General features: G+C 43.2%; 1 protein-coding gene and 1 long non-coding RNA gene across 2 annotated transcripts; one reads left to right on the plus strand and one right to left on the minus strand.

Annotated features, from left to right (window-relative positions):
- Positions 1-1,411: 1,411 nt before the first annotated feature.
- NAA20 (N-alpha-acetyltransferase 20, NatB catalytic subunit) lies at positions 1,412-16,968 on the minus strand. Its single transcript, XM_053574265.1, has 6 exons — positions 16,845-16,968; positions 11,056-11,080; positions 7,859-7,949; positions 6,861-6,996; positions 2,309-2,454; positions 1,412-1,924 (listed from the first exon to the last, which is right to left on the minus strand). Exons 1-6 carry the CDS (start codon positions 16,895-16,897, stop codon positions 1,839-1,841), a joined length of 537 nt encoding a protein of 178 aa, XP_053430240.1. The 5' UTR covers positions 16,898-16,968; the 3' UTR covers positions 1,412-1,838.
- A 54-nt stretch (positions 16,969-17,022) lies between these two features.
- Positions 17,023-21,010, plus strand: LOC128573818 (uncharacterized). The gene is made up of 3 exons (XR_008376556.1): positions 17,023-17,228; positions 19,257-19,289; positions 20,803-21,010. It is a non-coding gene; the product is annotated as an uncharacterized LOC128573818 (long non-coding RNA).
- Positions 21,011-21,471: the final 461 nt, after the last annotated feature.

Here is a 21,471-nt window from a genome sequence, read left to right on the forward strand (position 1 = left end):
AATTTCCGTTAGGCTGTCATTTTCCCAAAGTTGTTGAGCTTTGCAATAGAAAAAAATATTTGCTTGAGAATATGAGCAACGTTATTAGCAAATACATTACCATTCTTGTGTTGCTCTAAAGGTTTTATTATTTAGCATAGTTACTTTAGGTGTTTTTGCTTATATTTCTTTAACATGTCAGGAGTTATGAGTAGAAGTTACAGTAGTTTCAGAAGTTACAGTAGTTTCTACTGTAGCACATTGGGAGATATTTACTGGGACTTTAGAAGTCAGTCCACCATTTAAGTTTAGGAAACAATATGGCAACATCACTACTGGACACTCCTAAGGTTCGGAACCTTGTCAAAGGCTCCAAAAAGCCTAACTAGAAAGACTTCATTAACAAGTTTTAAGTCTTACCAAAGCCTTCCAAATTTATGTGCACACGGGACATTGGCTGTCACAGCACATAGGTAAACAAGCTATTACAAAGCTCGACCACTTTGGGGAAATGTTGAGCGCCCAAATGAAATTAGCACTGGTGTCAGCTGCTGGACTGTCACATTGGTTCTCACTTTTGAGTACTACAGTCTGTCTAGTCAGTGTAGAGGACAGTTTGTGATTTTAATATCCTTTAGATCACTGGTTCTCAACCTATGGGTTGTGACCCCTTTTTAACAATGAAAATACATTGCGGCAGTAGGAAGGTTGAGAACCACTGCTTCTGATAGTCCAGAGTTAAGGGGAAATTAAAACAGGAACAGAAAGTTAATATGAAAGACAATTACCCTCTTTCTAGAATGACCTCTTCTGTTAATGCTGCATGTATACACAGGCAAAGATCAGTGCAAAGATCAGTGATGTTCTCAATATAGTGTGTGTTACAGCAAGCTTAAGTACTAGTGTGAGATGCTGGAAAGAGGTATTGTCTCGTGAGAAAACAATTCACTGCACTCCTACCCTCAATTCCATCAAAGTAAGTCCCTTCAAAGTAAAAGCTTTTTAATCATTTCCTGTGGATTTTTCTTTAGTTACATATTTTACTTACTGGGTATTTTCAGATATTACAGGTGATAAAAACTACATAGGGAAATATGTGGTTGGCCTGTGATAAGAGTTACATGTCCTTTCTTTAAGAATTAGGTTCATTTTCCTCTTAAAAAAAAAAAAAAAAAACCTCAGCATCTTTTTATATTTAGAAAGAGGATTTAAGCAAAGTACTGTAAGAAGAGAAAAGATCCAGGACTAACAATATAAGAACAAGTAACTGGGAAGAATTTACTACACAGTAAGAAGGAAGCTTGAGAATGCTGGGCAGGGATTGTTTTGAGCATGCATTTAAAAATACTATATATAAAAATTACAAATTTAAAAATCACATATTTCACAATCCTGATTTAGTTTTATAAATGAACTTCCAGAAAACATTCATAGTCAACAATGTATTTCATTATACATCTTAGATTTATACATTTCATATATGCTTTTAAAGCTTCAATAGTTCAATACAAAATTAAAAATATATATATATATATATATGCAGCAGTGGTTCTCAGGCACAATTTAGCAGGAGACTGGAGCAAGTCTTTTCCCTACGACACAGTGAATGTTATGAACCATGATATGTTTCCTTCTGACCCAGTTGCCTTTTTGATTGAATTTATTACAGAGAACAGCTTTAATAGGTATGATATTGCTAATTGAAAACAATGAGATTTAAAGTAAGTTGATAACCTGTATTTTCATCAAGTCTTTCAGACCTAAATTATTTTTCTCCAGTAGAACTCCAAGATCACCCAATGAAAATAATATTGTCCACATAACATTTGGAGCATCTGCCTGAGAACCACTGCCCAGGGTTATTCGATGTCTTCAGGCCTCACGGGATGAGGTAACGGGATAATGGATTTCTTCTCTGTGTCCCTGGAAAGTGCCTTCCTCATGTCTGCAAGGAAGCAAATTTTCAATGTGAACAACCAAATACATTGACATTTCATGTCAAATTTAAAGTACATAGGAAAGGTTCTGAAAAGAGGTTTTGTTCCCTACCCCTACTTCCACCAGGCTTTTAAGAAAATGTATTTATAAATAAATGTGCCAATTGGAAGTATATCAGATACTAACCAAACCCTCCCCAGGATTCAGCTCATGAGGCAAATGTTCGTACTGTAGCACAGTAAGTCAATTTACGGAAAATAAGATAATGACTAACAGGTTCATAAAGGCAGTTAAAGGAGATTTAAGTATTGAGGCCAAACATGATTCTTTTAAGTATTTATGTAAATGTTTCCGTTTCCTCTCGGGGACAGTGCCATGGGAGGGCACTCACCGTAAGCATCCTCGTCGGGCTCCCCGTTGCTGGCTGAATAGTATTCTATGACCGTCCTGTACACGCTATAGCCCAACTGCTTGTACATGTTGACTGCAACTTGGTTCGATACTCTCACAAACAGATCAACAAAAAACCCACCCTTTCTTTTAAAAAAAGAAAAGGAAAATGTTAGAATATGAGAAACCCAAAAAAGTAATAGAAATATATTTTTTAAAATAACACTTGTTCTTACTTGGCTTTGACCACTACTCAAAGTATAATGGAATTAGGACCGTGAAGCTTTACATGGTAGTTTTTACTACTTAGGATTTAGGACAGTTACTTCACAGTACAGAAACAGGACTCTTGTGTTTTTCAAAAGCTACAATACATGTTTTCTTAAAAGATAAATTCAAAAAACCTTTTTAAAAAAACAATTCGGCTACCTGGCTCCAATTCCTGAATTCCTATATATTTTACGTCATAGTAACTGACGTGTTCATTTTCTAGAGTAGTCATAGCGTAGTTTTTTCACCCACATGTACAAACAGAAGATTATGAAACAGGCACCTATGTGGCAATGGTCCAAGTGTGGCTACAGGACAACGGTTACCCTGAAGCTCTCAGGTCCCTCGGGTCACTAGCATCCCCTCACTCGCCCCGAAGCCTCCCTGCCTTGACTCTGGAGCCCATACTACTACCTCCTCGCTTTCCGCTGTAGATCACTACCTGTTACAGTTTCTCCTGCTTATGAACTTTAATGGAATCACACATGGTATGTCCTGTGATTGGCCTCTGGAAGTCAGTATTGTTGGAGTCGGCCTCGTGGGCTGGAGCTTGCTCGTCTTCACTTTGTTTAGCGTTCTGTTGCACACTCAACAACATGGTCATCCATGGTCCTACTGATACACATCTCCAGTTTTTACTGTTAGAAACGATGCTGCCGTAAATACTTCTTTTCAGTCTCATGGTACGGTAACCCAGGTCTAGCTATGAGTGCCATTGCTGTGTCATAGGGTGTGCACATCTTCAACTTTAGTGGTAGCTGTTTCCAACCAACTTGTACCAACTTACACTCTCAGAGAAATAGTTGGGACTCCACTTCCATAGGAGCAAGGCTCAGCACATCAGACGTTTTTATTTTTCCCATCTTACAGGTTATGAATCATTCAGTTACTCTGGATACGTAACACTGTGTAAGGATTTTGCAAATTTGCTCTTTCAATTTGTGGTTTGTCTTGTCATTGTCTTCCTAGTGTCTTTCGATAAAGTTACTTCTGTGAAGCTGAATAGCTGAGCCTTACGTCAGCCCTCCATACGCTTGTTTAAGAGGTCATGGAGACACTCGCCTGTATTTTTAGTTTCGCTTTTCACATACAGATTTTTAACAAATCTGGGATTGAGTTGTGTTTCTTCCCATGTGGATATCCAGTTGTCCCACCACTTTAGCTGAACAATGTCCTGATCTGCAGTGACTCCTGAGGTATGTTAAAATCCACGTATTCTTGGGTGATTCTCAGATTCTGTTCCATAGCTTTGTGGGAAGTTAAAGCAGGGATTGGCTTACAACCTGTTTTGGTATTGTCCTCAAACTAAGAATGGTTTCTGCAACTTTGAACATTTGTTTTAAAGAAGGAAAATAAAACGCAGGACACGTTAGCTGGCTTATAAAACCTAAATATTTACTATCTGATCTAGAAAAAACTTACCTTTGTTCTATGCTAATAACCAATTTCATCAGAAAGCATGTTCAAATCTCCCATGATAATGACCTATTTCTTGTAGTTTTGACCATTTTTGCATTTTTACTTTGAATCTATGTCACTGGGTACATAAAATTTTTAAATGTTACACCATGATGGAGTAAATTTTTTTCCCCAAAATATTACAGGGATACAGATATTTTTGGTTACATGTGTTGATTTTGTTATGCCTGAGTCAGGGTTGTAAGTGCACCTATCCCCTGGCCAGTGTTCACTGTACCTGTTACCCCCCTGCTTGATTTCTACTGTTGTACTTCCCTCTCTGCACATATGTGCTCATTGGTTAGTTCCAGTTTAATAGCAAGCGTGTTTGTTTTTCCATTCTTTAAATACTTCACATAGGATAACGGTCTCCAGTTCCATCCCAACTGTTGCAAAAGTCCTTAATTTATCCTTTTTCATGGCTTAGTAGTATTCCATAGTATACATACAGAGTAGAATTTTTATCACTATGCAAGGACCCTTTTTTTAAATTTCAGGTTAATGTGAGGGTACAAACAACCAGGTCACACTATTTGAATTTGTTAGGTAGAGTCTCTCTTGTAGCTGTGTCCTGCACCCAAATTTGGGCACATTGTGCCCATTAAATAGGAGCACGCCAATCCACCCCTTCTTCACCCTCCCCCAACTTGAATTGAATTTTTTTCCTTTGTGGGCATGAATTAGACCGTCTACTGGCTTCATATTACTATTGAATACATTGGATATTTGCTTTTCCATTCTCTGATAATTTATTGAGAAGAATGTGTCAACTCCATCCAGGTTAATACAAAAGATCTAAGTAAGTTACCATCTTCTTCACAGCTGAACAGTATTACATGTTATACATATACCACGGTTTGTTAATCTATTCCTGAGTTAATGGGCATTTAGGTTGTTACCAATCTTGGTGATTGTAAATTGAGCTGCGATAAACAATCTAGTGCAAATGTCTTTATGATAAAATTATTTTTTTTCTTCTGGGTAGATGCCTAGTAGTGGAATAGTGGCCTTTTAAAAAAATAGTAATACTTAATCAACTATAATGTAACTATTATTAATATAAGTATGGTAACTGTTGGTTAGAGTTTGCACAGTAATTTAAAATTTCCTTTCAGTCTTCCTGTATGTTAATCTTTATACCTATTTCTTATAAATAGAATATGGTTCTGAAAATTTTTATCCTTTCACTGGAATCACTAGCCCATTAATATTTACTGTGTAATTACTGACAATAATTGGATTTATAGCTACCATCCCTGTTTCGTGTTTTGCTTTATCAGTTTAATTTCCTTTTTTTTTTTTTCCTTTGGGATTGATTTCATTATTTGATTTTATTTCCTCCTCTACTTGTTTGGAAATTATATACTATTTCTATTTTTAATGTATATATTTACTTAAATCTTAGCAACTGTTCTAAAATAATGAAGGTTTAGAAACTGATAAGTTAGTGGTTTTCGACTTAAAGAGACAGAGAAGCTTGTTATAAATACATTAAATCACATGCACAAGGTCATGGCTAGTTAGAACCCATGAGAACCCATTTCCTAACTCCCTATTCACTATACAATAATGCCAAATACCTTTTTTCAACAAGGTTTGTCCTTATAATCTTGCTAAAAATTTTCTTCCCTTCCTTGTTCAGCCTGGAGAGAACTTTAAAACTAGAGTTAACTTCTTTTTCAGATAATACTGTTTCTTCTCTTCTCTAACTTGGCTAAGACCATTTGTCAAGCTACAGTTACTTCTTTAAACTTCTCTTTAATAAATTTAACAATTAAGTGAAAATTAAGCCTCAAAAGCCCTTTTCCTCAACTATTACTCTCCTTCCTACTATACTTTTTGGCATTTACAGTGGAGAAAGATATGGCAGCCTGACATCGAGCTTATACACATCTCTCTCATTTCTTCTCGAATGGGAGATGGGGACAGGAGCTTTCCCTTTTAATTACTGTATCACTTTTAGCTCATAATAGTGAGGGTGTTTGCTATATACAACAGGTCTTTTCTTTAAAAAAAAACAAACAAACGCCATAATGTTGATAGTTCCCAGACTGCACTGAGGCACCCCAAGGTGCCCCAAACTCAGCGCAGGTGCCATGGGATATTTCAAATGTTTGAAATGGTTCACAAATTCAACATTAGATCATACTACATTCCTTTCAATGACATTTTTATTTTTATAAATCTGGGTTTCTGGCAGTTGCTGTGATTAAAAAACCCAGCACCACATGAAAATTACTGTGAAACAGCAATGCGCGTGGTTGTGCTGGATGTCTCCGGGTCTGAGTGCCCAACAGGTGTACACATCTTATTAGTAGGTGACCATAGTTTTTTTAAGAATAAAATAAAAATATTTTTCCTTCAATTTATTCATGTATTTCTAAATGACTACTAGCTTTTAGACTGTAAATACTTATTAAACAGAACATAATTACTGAAAACTATTTTCTTTTGACTTAGGAGCACTAAAAATTTACTCAGATGCCAACGCAGAGTTAGCAGAGAATTTGGGAACGTATGCTATAATGGCAAGACTACTAAGAGAAACCTTCAGAGCTAGTGTTCGAGCCCATCAGTCACCCAACTTACAGGCTTATTACAGGTATCCCATCACTTTGCCTTAATTTTCCTCAATGGCAAAAACAAACAATTACACAGAACTGTTGTCAGGACTCCTAGAGACTGAAAATGAAATTCCTGTAAACTAAAGCATGATAGTTCATATTTTTTTCTCAAGAGGGAAAAAAAATCTTATGTTCACAAGAGAGAATGAAAGACTTAGGGGTACATAAATCAACAAGTATATGTAAAAAACAGGAGCTCACCTTTCTGAAATCTCCTCTAATAACTCCATAAGTTTAGCAGCCAAACCAAGACGTCGAAATTCTGGGGCAACCGACAGAGCTGTGACATGCCCATGCCATTCTTCTCTAGCTACTGAGCCTTCTGCTTTACCCATAACTGTAAACAGCAACAAATCACATTTAGTAATTAGACACGCCAATTTACTCATAAACAAAGAAGTGCTGTTCGGTATATTTTTATTATAAAGGAAACTAATGACAAGTTTCAATTTTTAATGAGGTAGTCTAGCTGATGATTAGTGCCTTTATTAGAAACTTGTAAATGTAACATGCAGTTTTAAAATTCGAAGTTTTTCTAAAATCAGAATTAGAAATAGTTTTTTTAAAAAAGGAATGATACACAAAAAAGAATGCCATACTAAAAACACAACTAGTTTTTTTTTTTTTTTGTAGAGGCAGAGTCTCACTTTATGGCCCTCGGTAGAGTGCCGTGGCCTCACACAGCTCACAGCAACCTCCAACTCCTGGGCTTAAGCAATTCTCTTGCCTCAGCCTCCCGAGTAGCTGGGACTACAGGCGCCCGCCACAACGCCCGGCTATAAAACACAACTAGTTTTGAACAAAGAACCAGGGCATTCACTTTCTTCAGATATCTACATGTTGCAGTATGTGTATACATAAAACTGAGACAGTTCACAGCTTGAATCTTCATTAGTAATGCTACTCATTCAATGAAGATGCTGCAATCCTGCATTATGTCCCAAGTAAAGCATGTAGAAATTTAATGTAGAATGAAAGATCTAAGACTGAGCCCATGTCTGTCTGGTTCACTGCTGCATCCCCTGGGCCTAGCACAATACCTAAAACATAGCAGAGATCAGTGGGTTGTCAAATGGTTGAAAAGGAAATAAAATTATAGTCTTCATGATTATATTCCAATCCTGCAGTCTAAAACAATCAGGTTGAAACCTAATCAAAATCTTAACTGGCCCCCAAGACACTAGTGGTATTATACTTACTATAACCCATCAATTCTCCACCAGGAGCCTCTGCAACGATGAAATACTCTGGCCAGTGGGCGAGGTACTGTAAGTAAAAGGGAATCCCATACTAGAGTCTTATTAAGGAGCGTAAAAAGCAATGGACAGTAAAATGTTTTCTTTATTAAAGGGATATTTTGAAAAAAAGCTTCCTTTAAAACGTATATTGTTACTTTATCCCCAGTTCTGTATGACTTGAAATATTTAGGTTGGCTGATTTTTAACAAAATAGCCTGGATAAATACAACTTCACGTGTGGAATGGAGTCAGGACTCCAAAGCTCTACAACCTGTTTCTCTACTGATCACACTGTAACTAAACCTCTGTTTACATCACCTGCTGCTGTTACTCGTTCCTTAGATGATGAACGTCACACTCCTTCCCTGGTATGGGCGCACAGTGGATGCTAAGGACATTTATGTTTCCAGAATTACGTTGAAAATTAATGGCTAGTTCCTACTTTGGCTACAGCTATCAGACTGTGAAAGTAACTTTACAACTTAAACTCCTTCCAGGGGCAACTTAACAATTACCCCGTTTTTTCTCTCCACTGATTCAAATTCTCCATTTCTGCTACTGCAGACAAAAGCTGACTCAAGGAATCAAGTATATTCAGAGTAAACACCTGAGTCCTTTGCTCACGACTTAACTCTTCCAGTGGAAGATGTCCTCACATGTGCTCATTCCTCTAATTCTTCTTAGTGAAGCTTTCTGATGCAATTTTGACATGACAACATTAATCACACATTTTTAAATTAAAAAGAGTTCCTAGAAAACCCGTCCAATCTTAAATTCTTCAGAATCTCTTCTGACAGTCATTATTTTGAGTACTTCTCAAATGCAACCCTTAACATGGCAAGCCAGCCAGCCACTGATGCACATGGAACCATCTCTCCTCTGGCTAACGGAGGAGCCCCAGACAGTCCTACCCACCTCTCCTCAAGGACCCAACAAGTGACTTTCAAATACGGACTCTTCTGGATTAAGGACTTTACTGTGAATTTTAAAAGTCATCAGAATTACACAATGTAAGTTGATTTGCATTCTAATTTTCCCTTACCATACAGTGAAAATTTTTGTGTCATTTGAAATTCAAAAAGCTTTTACTTTTTTAAACTGGTGATATCCTTAATCAACCATAATTTTTAAAACACAAATGACTTTATATTTTGTTTGCCTTTTCTATTCAACTTTGTTTCTGATACATAGTCCTATTGTTGCCTGTACCTGTAGTTACTTTTTATTTCTGTATAGCATTTCCTTGTGTAAAAAAACAATTTAAATGTCCTGTCTCCTGACAGGACAGCTGGGTCCTTTCTATTTTCTCAAAAAGCTTTTAAAATCTATCATTAATATACCTTAATTTACTTACCAATTTCTTTATTGCATATGAATGTTACTCCACATTTTTAATACTATAATTCTCTTACAATAAATAATTTTTGCAATGATGTGACTCAGTTTGCAAACTGTGTCTGTAAAAGGCCAGATAATAAATATGCTAGGCTTTCTGGATCCTATAGTTTCTCTTCCAATTACTCCAACTATAAAAGCCGCAAACAAAATATACAATAGAACCTCTGGAAGTTGACCACCCAAGGGACTGTTAACAAACTGGTCCACACACAGAGGCCATCAACATAAGGAACCAGGCCTACTGTATACTGAGTACATGTGGTACATGTCCATTTATGAAAGTTAAGGAGGTGGTCAATGTAGGGAGGTGGTCAACTGTGGAGGTTCTACTGTAAATTAACCAGCACAGATGTCTCCCAATAAAATTTAATTTATGAAAACTGGCAGTGGACCAGATTTGGCCCACAGGCTTTAGTTCACCAACCCCTGACATATACTGTCTCTATTTTTTATTCTAAGCTTTGAAGAAATGGAATTACTGAGTATTACATTTCCAAAGTGCCTTCCAGAAAGACAGCAGCAGTTTCTACTGACACTAGCAATTCCTGGGACTGTTTCTTTCCCCTCACCATCATTAGCATTGAGTTTATCGTTTTTAAAATCCTGAATGAGTTGAAACAAAACACAGCACCACATTGTGGTTTTAATCGCTTGTCTTTGGTGAAACCAAACTCTTTAGTATGTTCATCAGCCTCTATGTGCCCTCTTTTGGTAAACTGTCAGGTAATAGAATCCTCCTACCCACCTGCAATAGCAATAGAGCATAACCCAGAAATCAAACTTTGTGTTTTAAGCCACTGAGGATACGGGGTTATTGTTTGTTATGGCAGCATAATCCGAGCATCTTTTACTAGCAGCATAATGGAGACTGCTAATTGTTACCAAAAATCCTTTATTCATTTTAGAAGCAAATCCCAGTTTAAAGCTGGGACATGTCTGGATTGTAGACAGGACTAGACTGGTAGGGGCAAGAGACAGGTGCAGGTAAATGAGACAAAGGAGGGCTGTGCGACTTCCCAAAGGTACTCTTCTGACCTTCCCCTCTGTTGGTTCTGCTGCCAGGAACGTGGATGTGATGCTGTCTGCTCTGGCAGCCACCCTGGTTAAACTGCACAGAGCAGTCACTGGTGACTCCATAGAACCATGGCTCACCTGGGACTGTTCACCTGCACTTTGTTCATATCACAGAGAAATAAGCCACAGCCGTGCTCACTACTGAGGGCAAGGTGGGTGGGGAGTTGTAATGTTAGAGTTTGGTATGAGCTCTTTATGTTAACAGTTTGTCAGGAAGATTTAAGACAACTCTTGCTCTCAGTTTTTTGTTTTGTTTTGTTTTTAAATCGCTTTCAGGGTTATTTACGTTATTTCCTGGCCTACAAGTTTTTAAAATTTTCAGCATTCCGGGCGGCGCCTGTGGCTCAGGGAGTAGGGTGCCGGCCTCATATGCTGAGGGTGGCGGGTTCAGACCCAGCCCCGGCCAAACTGCAACAAAAAAATAGCCGGGCGTTGTGGCAGGCGCCTGTAGTCCCAGCTGCTCGGGAGGCTGAGGCAAGAGAATCGCGTAAGCCCAGGAGTTGGAGGTTGCTGTCAGCCATGTGACGCCACGGCACTCTACCTGAGGGCGGTACAGTGAGACTCTGTCTCTACAAAAAAAAAAAAAAAAAAAACTTTTTCAGCATTCCAGTCTGTTTTTTCCTTGTTTCCCCATTTTCTTTACTCTTAGTAGATCTTTATTCAACTTTTTTTTTACAAAAGGATACAGTTTCTGTAAGTGGATCCAAGTTACTGAAAGAAACGAAATGTCAACAGTAAGCAGTGTTTACAAAAACCAGTTTAAATAAGCTGCTAAACTAAAAGCAGGGTGTGGCAGAGAAACAACAGGCTTCCCCGACAACCAACTTCAGGGCCCTGATGAGCTGTCACAGTGACTATACATAAAGGTATTTATACATTTTCATTTAACTGCTGCTGCTTTACAAAATAGTTTAAAGTTAATAAATCTACATCAGTTAATGGCATTTTCTAAATGACAATAACTTGTTAATGAAACCGCGGACCAAAAAGGCATGAATCCCATACTGAAGGCTCAGACTCACTGCTGTGGCATCTGACTACAAGGATTGGCTCTTCGTCAACACTTTCTCCTTGACTCTGCTGTCTACACGGGCCCTCCCCCAACTCAGTTTTCACACCCCACTTCTCCTCTGCATTCCCACCTCTTTCCCCACCACCCCCATTCCTATACTTTGAATTGCTCTCAAAGGATGCCTCCCCAGCCAGGCCCTGGTGCCTGGATGCCTCACCATCTCATCGCACCGGTGCCAAGTCTGCATTCCTCCATCCCCACCGCTCTGCCCTTCACTTTACTATTCAATTAGTGAAGTCGGTACTTTGCCAGGCTCAAACCCAGCTACTCTCAGTTGTTCCTCTTCCCATCTCTACTCACATTCTTCTTCGGGACCCTGCCAGAGAGGCATACTATATTTTTGTAGTCCAGCAGTTCTCCAAGTTGTCTCCAGAACCCATTTACACTAAAAAATTATTCTAGACCCCCAAAGAACTTTTGTTTATGTGGGTTATATCTGTTGATACTTAATTTTAAAAATATTCATTTAAAAATAAATCAATTACATGGTAACATAATAAGTAACTGTACGAAAAATTCACTGTATTTCCAAAACAAAAAATTAATGACAACAATGACATTGTTTTAATGATTTTGCGAAGTCCTCCTTAAAAGACAGTGGAGTCTCAAGCATCCTTGCTATTGAAAGATCACACATCTGGAAAACTCCAGATGCAGATGTTAGGAGAATGAGGGTGGAAAGGGCAAAAAATCATCTCAGGATTATCATGAAAATTACTCTGACCTTGCAGCATTCTCAAAACAACCTTGGGGCCCCCCATCTGGAGCAGCAGGCTCCCACATTTCTCAATAACTGCTTCATGTCCTCCAGCCTCCCCTCCACTCCCCAAAAGGTCCCTTCTCTATCTCAGCTGCTGCCTATTTCATCACAAAGAAAATTCAGCAATTGAGGAGAAACCCTTCACCAAGTCCAGCCCGGAACCGCCCACTATGCGCCTCTGCACCCACATGCTACTGCTACTGGCTGGGCCGCTGTGCAGAGTGCTGGTGTGGGCCCTCCTCCCGCCACTTGGAACTGGGGCCTGCAATTTTCTCTCTCTTGCGTCTGCATCTTTAATTCTGTCTCTTTCCTGGAAGAAGTGTACAAATATGATGTACACGTCTCCCTCAGAAGCTTTTGGTGAGTTCCCCACTCCCTCTGCCTGAAACCCTCTCTTCACTGGGCTTCTGAGACCTGCCAGCAGGTTTCTTCCCACCTCACTGAGCCACTCAGTCTTCTTAACACTAACACTTGATGCCCTGAGATGCCATTCTGAAGACTCTATGCTCACTCCATCAATGACAACCCACCCTCCAGGTCACCTTTCACCAGCTACAGTGTTGACCCCAAACGACTACCTTCAGTTCAGACCTAATCTTGAGACCCTTATACCCAGATGCCTATGTGACCTCTCTACCTGGGTTCCTCAGCGCACTTGGCAGAGAAGCTCAACTCCTATGAAGGCTGCTCCAAGACCTACCCCTTGCAACTCTCTGACGTTGTCCCCTTAGATGCCTGTGTTCACTCTACCCCAGCCTGGCTCACCTCCTTATCCTATTCGAAACTGATATCTCTGTACTTACCATCCTCCCCTCTGCCTGGAAGCTTCCCTGCCCCTATATCCACATTAACTCCCTTTCTCACTTCACCACTTTCCCTAGGCCCTTCTTCAAAGACACCTTCCTTGAACGATTTCCTTTCCCTGCTTCCATTTTTTCCTTTGTACTTAACACTAGGTTCTATGTGTATTTGTTTCCCCTTTAAAATGTAGTTCCACAAAGACACCAACTTTTTTTTGTTGTTCATTGCTGCATATCTAGCATTGGCACACAGTAGGCACTCAGCTATTTTTCCAAGAATACTTGTTAAATTAGTAAAATGTTTTATATCCATTTCTTCTTTCAATTCCTACTGCAATGACAAATCTGAGAAATTCTGAGGTTTCTACCAAAATGCCCTCATTAAAGCAGTAAGAAAATGGGGAGGAAGTTGGGGCTCCCCTATTGGCATATTCTGGAGAGGGCGTTATTAACAAGCCAGATGATTCTCTAAAATCTATTGTTTATTGTAAGTGGTCCTGTGTGTGTTCCTTCTGTAAAGCAGTGGTGTCCCCTCCTAGCTCGTTAGCTAAACCTGATTCACCAATGTCTTGTCTATTCTTGAGGCTTCAAGGCACCCTGTTAGCTCCCACACTGCGGCCTCTGTCAAGTCATCATCTCTGGGCCACTGCTAAGGTCTTCCAAAGGGCTCACCTGCCAGGTTTATCTCCTCTAGTGAACTCACACCCCACAGAGCTCAGTGGCTGGGAGTTTGGCAAACAGCTCAGATTCTCCGAGAAGTTTCAGGGCCCAACTCTTTTTAAGGACCACTGCTCCAGAGCCATCTTCTTGGGTAGGAGGCCTTGCTCTACTCACTCCCACCTCAGGGAGCCCGTCACCTGGGCGATGCACTTGAGCTTGCAAAACCTTAGTTTACTCATGTATAAAATGCAGGCAGAGAATTGTGGGGATTAACTGGATTACATAAAACTCTTGACATAAGTCACAGTAGCTATGCTGCTTTGACCCCGACAGGCCCAATAGAAAATTCTTACTACTGGCTCGGCACCCGTAGTGCAGTGGATAGGGCGCCAGCCACATACAGAGAGGCTGGCAGGTTCAAGCCTGGCTCGGCCAGCTAAACAACAATGACAACTGCAACCAAAAAATAGCTGGGCATTGTGGCGGGCGCCTGTAGTCCCAGCTACTTGGGAGGCTGACGCAAGAGAATCACTTAAGCCCAATAGTCTGAGGTTGCTGTGAGCTGTGATGCTACGTCACTGTACTGAAGGTGACATAATGAGACTGTCTCCAAAAAAAAAAGAGGAAATTCTTCCTACAAGATCAAGCCTAAACCACTCAACGATGAAACCAAAGTCCGAATTTGCCTGTTTCTCCCTGACTGCTCAGTGACAGAAACCAACCACTATATCCACACTGATCCCAGCAGGGAGAGCACAGTTCAAATCTGCCCACCTTCAAACCTGCTTCCTTCTCCAGAATGTCTTTCCTTCTCACCTACCAACACTTTGCCCACCCTTCAAGGCTCACCCCTCTCTGAAATGTTTCCAGCTACCTCACCTCAACGTCCCTTCTTCCTACCCTCCTCCCACTTGAATCTTGAAGCACTTGGTCCTGTTTTTAAAAGTGGCTCTGGATGACAGATGGATAGAGAAGTATGTGAGGAAGTCAATGCTGCCAAATGTCAACTGTGGAGTGTCTAAAAAGTTCACAGTAAGTGGCAACACCTGTAACTCAGTGATTAGGGCGCCGGCCACATACACTCGAACCCGGCCCAGGCCACCTAAAACAACAACAACCGCAACCAAAAAGTAGCCGGGCATTGGGGCAGGCACCTGTAGTCACAGCTACTTGGGAGGCTGAGGCAGGAGAATCGCTTAAGCCCAAGAGTTTGAGGTCGCTGTGAGCTGTGACGCTACAGCACGCTACCCAGGCAGCAGCTTGAAACTCTGTCTCTAAAAAAAAAAAAAGTTCACGGTAAAAGTCTTTCAACTTTCCTAAATGCTCAGAAATTTTCATAATAAAAGTTAAAAAAAAAAAAAAGGTAAAGATCCTGCGTAACTGCGTGCTGGGAGCCTCACCTGCCCACCCCACCCCACCCCCACTCTTCGCAAAAGACGAAAGTCTGCGCCGGACGCGCAGCTACAGTAACTAAACCTAAAAACAGAACTACAGTGGCGACGAGCGCACCAGCTCCACCCGGCACAGGGATGACAATGTTATCGCGCCCAGATACAGTTTAACCATCCCTACCAGGGACTGGCCGCAGCGGACTCATCCCGCCGCGCGCAGCCGCCCTCCGCGGCCAGCGCTTTCGCGGAGCCCGCCGCGGGGTCGGGGCTCGGGGCCCCCCACTTCTCCTCCTCCTCCTCCCCCCTAAGGTTGGCAGCCGCGGGGTCGGGGCTCGGGGCCCCCCAACTCTTCCTCCTCCTCCTCCCCCCCTACGGTCGGCAGCCGCGGGATCAGGCGGGGTCGGGGCTCGGGGCCCCCCAACTCGTCCTCCTCCTCCTCCCCCCCTACGGTCGGCAGCCGCGGGATCAGGCGGGGTCGGGGCTCGGGGCCCCCCAACTCGTCCTCCTCCTCCTCCCCCCCTACGGTCGGCAGCCGCGGGATCAGGCGGGGTCGGGGCTCGGGGCCCCCCAACTCTTCCTCCTCCTCCTCCCCCCCTACGGTCGGCAGCCGCGGGATCAGGCGGGGTCGGGGCTCGGGACCCCCCAACTCGTCCTCCTCCTCCTCCCCCCCTACGGTCGGCAGCCGCGGGATCAGGCGGGGTCGGGGCTCGGGGCCCCCCAACTCGTCCTCCTCCTCCTCCCCCCCTACGGTCGGCAGCCGCGGGATCAGGCGGGGTCGGGGGCCCCCCAACTTTTCCTCCTCCTCCTCCCCCCCCTACGGTCGGCAGCCGCGGGGTCAGGCGGGGTCGGGGCTTGGGGCCCCCCAACTCTTCCTCCTCCTCCTCCCCCCCCTACGGTCGGCAGCCGCGGGGTCAGGCGGGGTCGGGGCTTGGGGCCCCCCAACTCGTCCTCCTCCTCCTCCCCCCCTACGGTCGGCGCCGCGGGGTCAGGCGGGCTCGGGGGCCCCCCAACTCTTCCTCCTCCTCCTCCCCCCCCTACGGTCGGCAGCCACGGGATCAGGCGGGGTCAGGCGGGCTCGGGGGCCCCCAACTCTTCCTCCTCCTCCTCCCCCCCTACGGTCGGCAGCCACGGGATCAGGCGGGGTCAGGCGGGCTCGGGGGCCCCCCAACTCTTCCTCCTCCTCCTCCCCCCCTACGGTCGGCGCCGCGGGGTCAGGCGGGCTCGGGGGCCCCCCAACTCTTTCTCCTCCTCCTCCCCCACTACGGTCGGCAGCCACGGGATCAGGCGGGGTCGGGGCTCGGGGGCCCCCCAACTCTTCCTCCTCCTCCTCCCCCCCTACGGTCGGCAGCCGCGGGGTCAGGCGGGCTCGGGGGCCCCCCAACTCGTCCTCCTCCTCCTCCCCCCCTACGGTCGGCAGCCGCGGGGTCAGGCGGGCTCGGGGGCCCCCCAACTCTTCCTCCTCCTCCTCCCCCCCCTACGGTCGGCAGCCGCGGGGTCAGGCGGGGTCGGGGCTTGGGGCCCCCCACTCCTCCTCCTCCCCGCTCAGCGCGTCCCGACAGCGACCCTGAGAGGCCGCGTGAGCGCCGCCCCCGCCCACCAGCACCTCGGCCAAGGTCACCAAGGCCGGCGCGCGTCCAGCCCGGGTGCCGCGGCCCCGAGGGAGGCGCCCCGTATCGGCGAGTCCTGGGCGGGGTGAGGGGTCCGGCCGGCGGGGCGCGGCCACGGCCCGAGCTGCGGGGCCGGGAGTCGGGGACCCGCCCAGCAGGGCTGGCTGCGGGCGCGCTGCACTCACATGTTGTTGAAGCGGAACAGGTCATCGCAGGTGAAGGCCCGGAGCGTGGTCATCTCGCCACCGCAGTTCCCGAGGCCGGCTCGCCGCCACCCCGCACGCAGCGGCCGCGGGGCGGTGCGAGGCGCGGAACTGCTTCCGGGCCACGAGTTGCCTGGCAACGAGAGCAGCGACGCAGCTCCCTCTGGCGGAGGGAGTGTGGAACTGCCACCGCTCTCCGGCAAGGTCTTCCGGCGCGCAGGGGGCGCTCGGGGCGCGGAGCCCCGCACCCCTCCTGGCCAGTGCGTGGGAAAGGAGGCGGCGTGATCGCCTCGGAGGAAGAAAAAGGTGCCGGGACTAGGGAACCAACGCAACAAGCGGAGCTCACAACCACCCCGGGGCCGCATAGTGAGGAAGGCACAGGTGCCGAAGGGTGGGAGGATTCCCGTCCAGAGCTGCCTGTTCCAGGGGTGGGGTGGCTGATGTGATCCTAAAATTTCAGTACTGCGTTTAAAAACAAAAAGAAAGGTGGAAGTGATTTAATAATATATTTTTCCAGTATACGCTAAAGGTTATTATTTCAGCATGTAATCAATACAAAAAACATTGGCGGGATCTTTTACGTTCTTTTTCTGAAAGACTTTGAAAGTGTATTTTACATTTGCCCCATGTGTGAATCTGAGAGAGAAACTGTCATGGAAAACACTTTTTATATATGTAGGTATGTGTATATTTTACATCCACCCTCACCGTTAGGAGAACTTGTTCTGTATTTAGACGTCATAAAATGTATGGTTAAAAAGCAGATTCACATCCTATACAGGTAATAAAGTTGCTTATACTTACAAAAAAAAAAAAAAGCAGATTCACATATCCAAGACATTCCAGATAGAGTATGTTTTCAAATAACTACATTGAACATCAGTTTTTAAATTTAGTTAAAATTAAAAGTTAAAAATTCCATGCTTCGGTACTTCGGATTTGGTGAAAACGAAAACGCAAGTAATTAACTCGCAAATAATTTGTTGGATGGGGCCGCCTGGGCTCGGAGTCAAGAGTGGGCGGTCACTGAAAACAAATAAAAACAAGTAATTTAAATAAATAAAAATTTCACGCTTCAATTGCACCAGCCACATTTCAAGTCTCAGCCCCATGGGCGGTGGCTGCTGTATTAGAGCAGGTCCAGAGGCTGAGACAAGAACCTAATTCACCTGATTTCCCAGCTTCTTTCACCCCTCTTTCATCCAATTAGTGAAGTAGACCTCAGGAACAAGTTGCAGAGGTCAAACCAACCCAAATACTTCATCACGAAGTCTCAATTCCAAGGCTGCCTGGAGGGGTAGCCCAGGCACAGCAGGAGGAGAGGAACAGGTGGTTGAGGAATTGGGTAGGCCGGATAACAATCCCAACAACACACAGTGTAAATGCAGATGCGGGAGCCCCTGGGAGTCACAAAGTTATGTCCACAGTTGCCACAACTGCCACGGGAGACAGGTCCTGTTGCCAGGGAGGAATTTTAGAGGCGATCTCATATCAGCAAAACCTTACATTTTAATTAAACGAATATTAAATTGCTATGTTAATTGAATATTAAAGGATCATTTCTAGAAAAGGCAAAATTATGTTTCTTGTACAAATATAAAAATGAATTTATGTCAAAGATTTTTAACTCATTCATTACAGAAAGAGCCAGTAAGAGATGACAGTTGGTTCAAAGAAGAATTAAAATGCATGAGGTAGTCAGGAATGCTGAAGTGTATTTACGAATTAGGTGTAACACTGATCCCTGCTCACAGAGCGGTAACCGGTGGTGTCTCTGCTGGATGTAACACACTGCATTTGTATGTATGTGGACCAGGATAATTTTCACTACTGTAAATTTTCTACAGCTTACAGGTTTGTAAAATAGGTCAAAGACAATAAAAGGCAAAGAAAACTTGGAAGGGTGTCCTAGACAGGATGCCCAGAAATCTTTTTCTGGCCATTTCACTTTTTTTTTTTCCTGAACGCATGTTGATTTGAATTCTGTTGGTTGTGAAATTTTGAAGGTTTCTGTAATTATTTGTTTCTGAATTATTAGCACTATAAATATTAGAAATGTATGCAAACCTTTTGTTTGTACCTATTTAAGTAATGGCTTAATTAGCCTGATTTTGATTTTTACAAAAACACCATGGATTTAACACAAAGGCCGCGCTTGACGCGGACAGAGACTGGATGCTGGGTGGCCCGTGTGTAACCACTGATGGAAATCATGGTTCGGAGCTGTCATTTTGAGGCCCAGATCAGAGCTGTCCTGGAGCTACACTCCCACACAGGGCCTCTCACAAGGGACATGGAGGAAAGCCCAGAGAAACAGAGGAAGCGCAAGCTGAATCTTCCTTCTCTCCTGTTTTTCTACTTATTTTAAAACTGCTACCAATTTCCATTGTTTAGCACCTCCTGAGAATTAATCCGGAAGGATGCCTGGTAAGTACCCAGCAAATATCAGTTGGATGGCTGAATGAAAAAGGTGACATGGAGATTATCTAGAAAATAATATCATCCTTAGTAGTTTGAAAATGGGATATTCAAGTTATCAACTAAGTTATTTCATTTCTCTGTACCCCAGTTTTTATATCCATAAAGGGTGTGCATATCACAGCCTCTACCTCCTTGGGTTGTTATGAAGATTAAATGAGTTGTCACAGCAGAACTTCTGTAACAAACTGGCCAACCCAGGGAGGTGGTTGACATGAGGAACTAGGGCTGTTGTACTGATACGGACATGTGGTGCACATCTGGTCTGTGAAAACTAGGTCACTGAAGACGTGGTCAGTTTAGGGAGGTGGTCAGCTGTGGAGGTTCTTACTGTATTTGGAAAGCATTTAGTGTAGTGCTGGCCACCCTGTCAGAGTTATGTAAACCTTTGTTAAGGAAAATCCATGAAATTAGGTATTTTGCATTTTGAAGAACAGGAATCCAGAACTGTAGAGTATAGGAGAGGTAAACCTTCAGCTACAGACACCCAGCGCCTCAGGAGTGTCCGTGCCTGGGTTCCAGGATGAGCAGCTTACACTGGACAGGTGCAGCCTCTGGGGCTTTTTCTCTTGTCTGGCTCCGCCTGGAAAATTCTACATGTCCACACACTTGATTTATGGCTTTTAAAAATGCCTTTTAGGTCTGTTTACATTTTTTATTTTATTTATTTATTATTTATTTTTTGCAGTTTTTGGCCGGGGCTGGGTTTGAACCCGCCACCTCCAGCACCTGGGGCCAGTGCCCTACTCGTTTGAGCCACAGGCGCCGCCCGATATTTACGTTTTTAAAAGCCAGTATTGTTTTAATGAAAGTGACGTCAACATTATTAAGAAATCAAGGACCTTTAGAAATGTAAAAGAAGAAAGCAACAAATCACTCAAAATCTTACCATCTGGGACCAAACCACGTTAACCCTTGGGGAACTTAGATGTCTCTCTATATAGTTTAAGGAACATGAGAAAAAGGCCTTCACTAAAAAGGGGCAGATATTATATATGTCACTGTTAAATATGAGGAACTGAATTTTCCTTATGTTTAACAGAAGAAAAAAGAATTGAATTAAAACTAAAGAGATTGCTGAGCAACCACACAGAAATATGAGTACCTAAAAGTTTTCTCTAAAGAAATATACAGCATTGTATGTGTATGAAATATACACATATAAATTTCGATTTAGGGCACTGTTGACTCTTTGCAATGAAACACGAGCTGATTATGATTTTTATGTCTGTTGATTATCTACATTGCTTGTATTACTGTTACTTTTCAGGGTTTGTAGATACAGGCCACGTCCGTTGTTGTGAGTCTGTAATTGTCTGTGATTGAGAGGATGCAACACCCACCAATTCCCCACCATTTTTTATTATGATGTTCCTATTCCATTCTTCATTTTGATTTGTTTATGGGTTGACTGGATTTCATGATAGTTTTTTCTTTCTTGTTTTGCTTTGTTTTTCCTCAGGCCTCGTGGTGCTGGGGATCTGTTCCCAGGGCTCCCTTGTCTATGTTGGCTGGATAGTCCCGAGTCCCATGTTTTCCTCTCCCAGAACTTTGTAAACATCATTACTCCATTGTTTTCTGATGTATAAAGTTTCTGGGGGCAAAAGAAATAAGGCCAGCGTGAGTTTGATTTTCTTTTTCCTTTTGTAAGTGACTTAGTTTATATTAGAATGTTGTTCATAATGACACTTCCAGAAATAAAGCTATGTTTAAACTTAGTGAATCTAACAATTTCAGCAGTGGAACACTGAAATTTACCAAAAATTTCAAAGTGGAATCACTCAGACATACCTGGTGGGGTGTGTAAAATGGTAGGGCTGGAAAACTGTCTGGAAAACAGTTTGGTAGTTTCTTTACAAACTGAACATGCAGCTAACCACTTATCCTGGCATTTGTGCTCCAGGGCGTTTATCCCAGAAAAATGAGAAGTTACGTTCTCATAAAAACCTACACACAAATATTTAAGCCAGAGTTAAAAGTCTACATAGTCTATGTTTCCATTTATATAACATTTTAAAAGGCAGAGATACAGGAATAGAAAACACACAGTGGTTCCCAGGGCTAGAACTGAAGATGGTGGTGGCTGCGTGACCACATGTGTCTTTCAAAATTCATAGAGTATATATTAAGA

Source organism: Nycticebus coucang, chromosome 21, assembly GCF_027406575.1.
Source record: "Nycticebus coucang isolate mNycCou1 chromosome 21, mNycCou1.pri, whole genome shotgun sequence".
NCBI lineage: Eukaryota > Metazoa > Chordata > Mammalia > Primates > Lorisidae > Nycticebus > Nycticebus coucang.

What these genes read in the sequence shown, in the direction of transcription:
- NAA20 (XM_053574265.1), bottom strand. Translation starts at nt 16,897, where the DNA reads ATGACCACGCTCCGGGCCTTCACCTGCGATGACCTGTTCCGCTTCAAC. An exon ending in CTGTTCCGCTTCAACAACAT is followed by an intron (nt 11,081 to 16,844) that starts GTGAGTGCAGCG and finishes CGTTTCTTTCAG; the next exon opens with TAACTTGGATCCACTTACAG. An exon ending in TGGATCCACTTACAGAAACT is followed by an intron (nt 7,950 to 11,055) that starts GTATCCTTTTGT and finishes ATAAGACTCTAG; the next exon opens with TATGGGATTCCCTTTTACTT.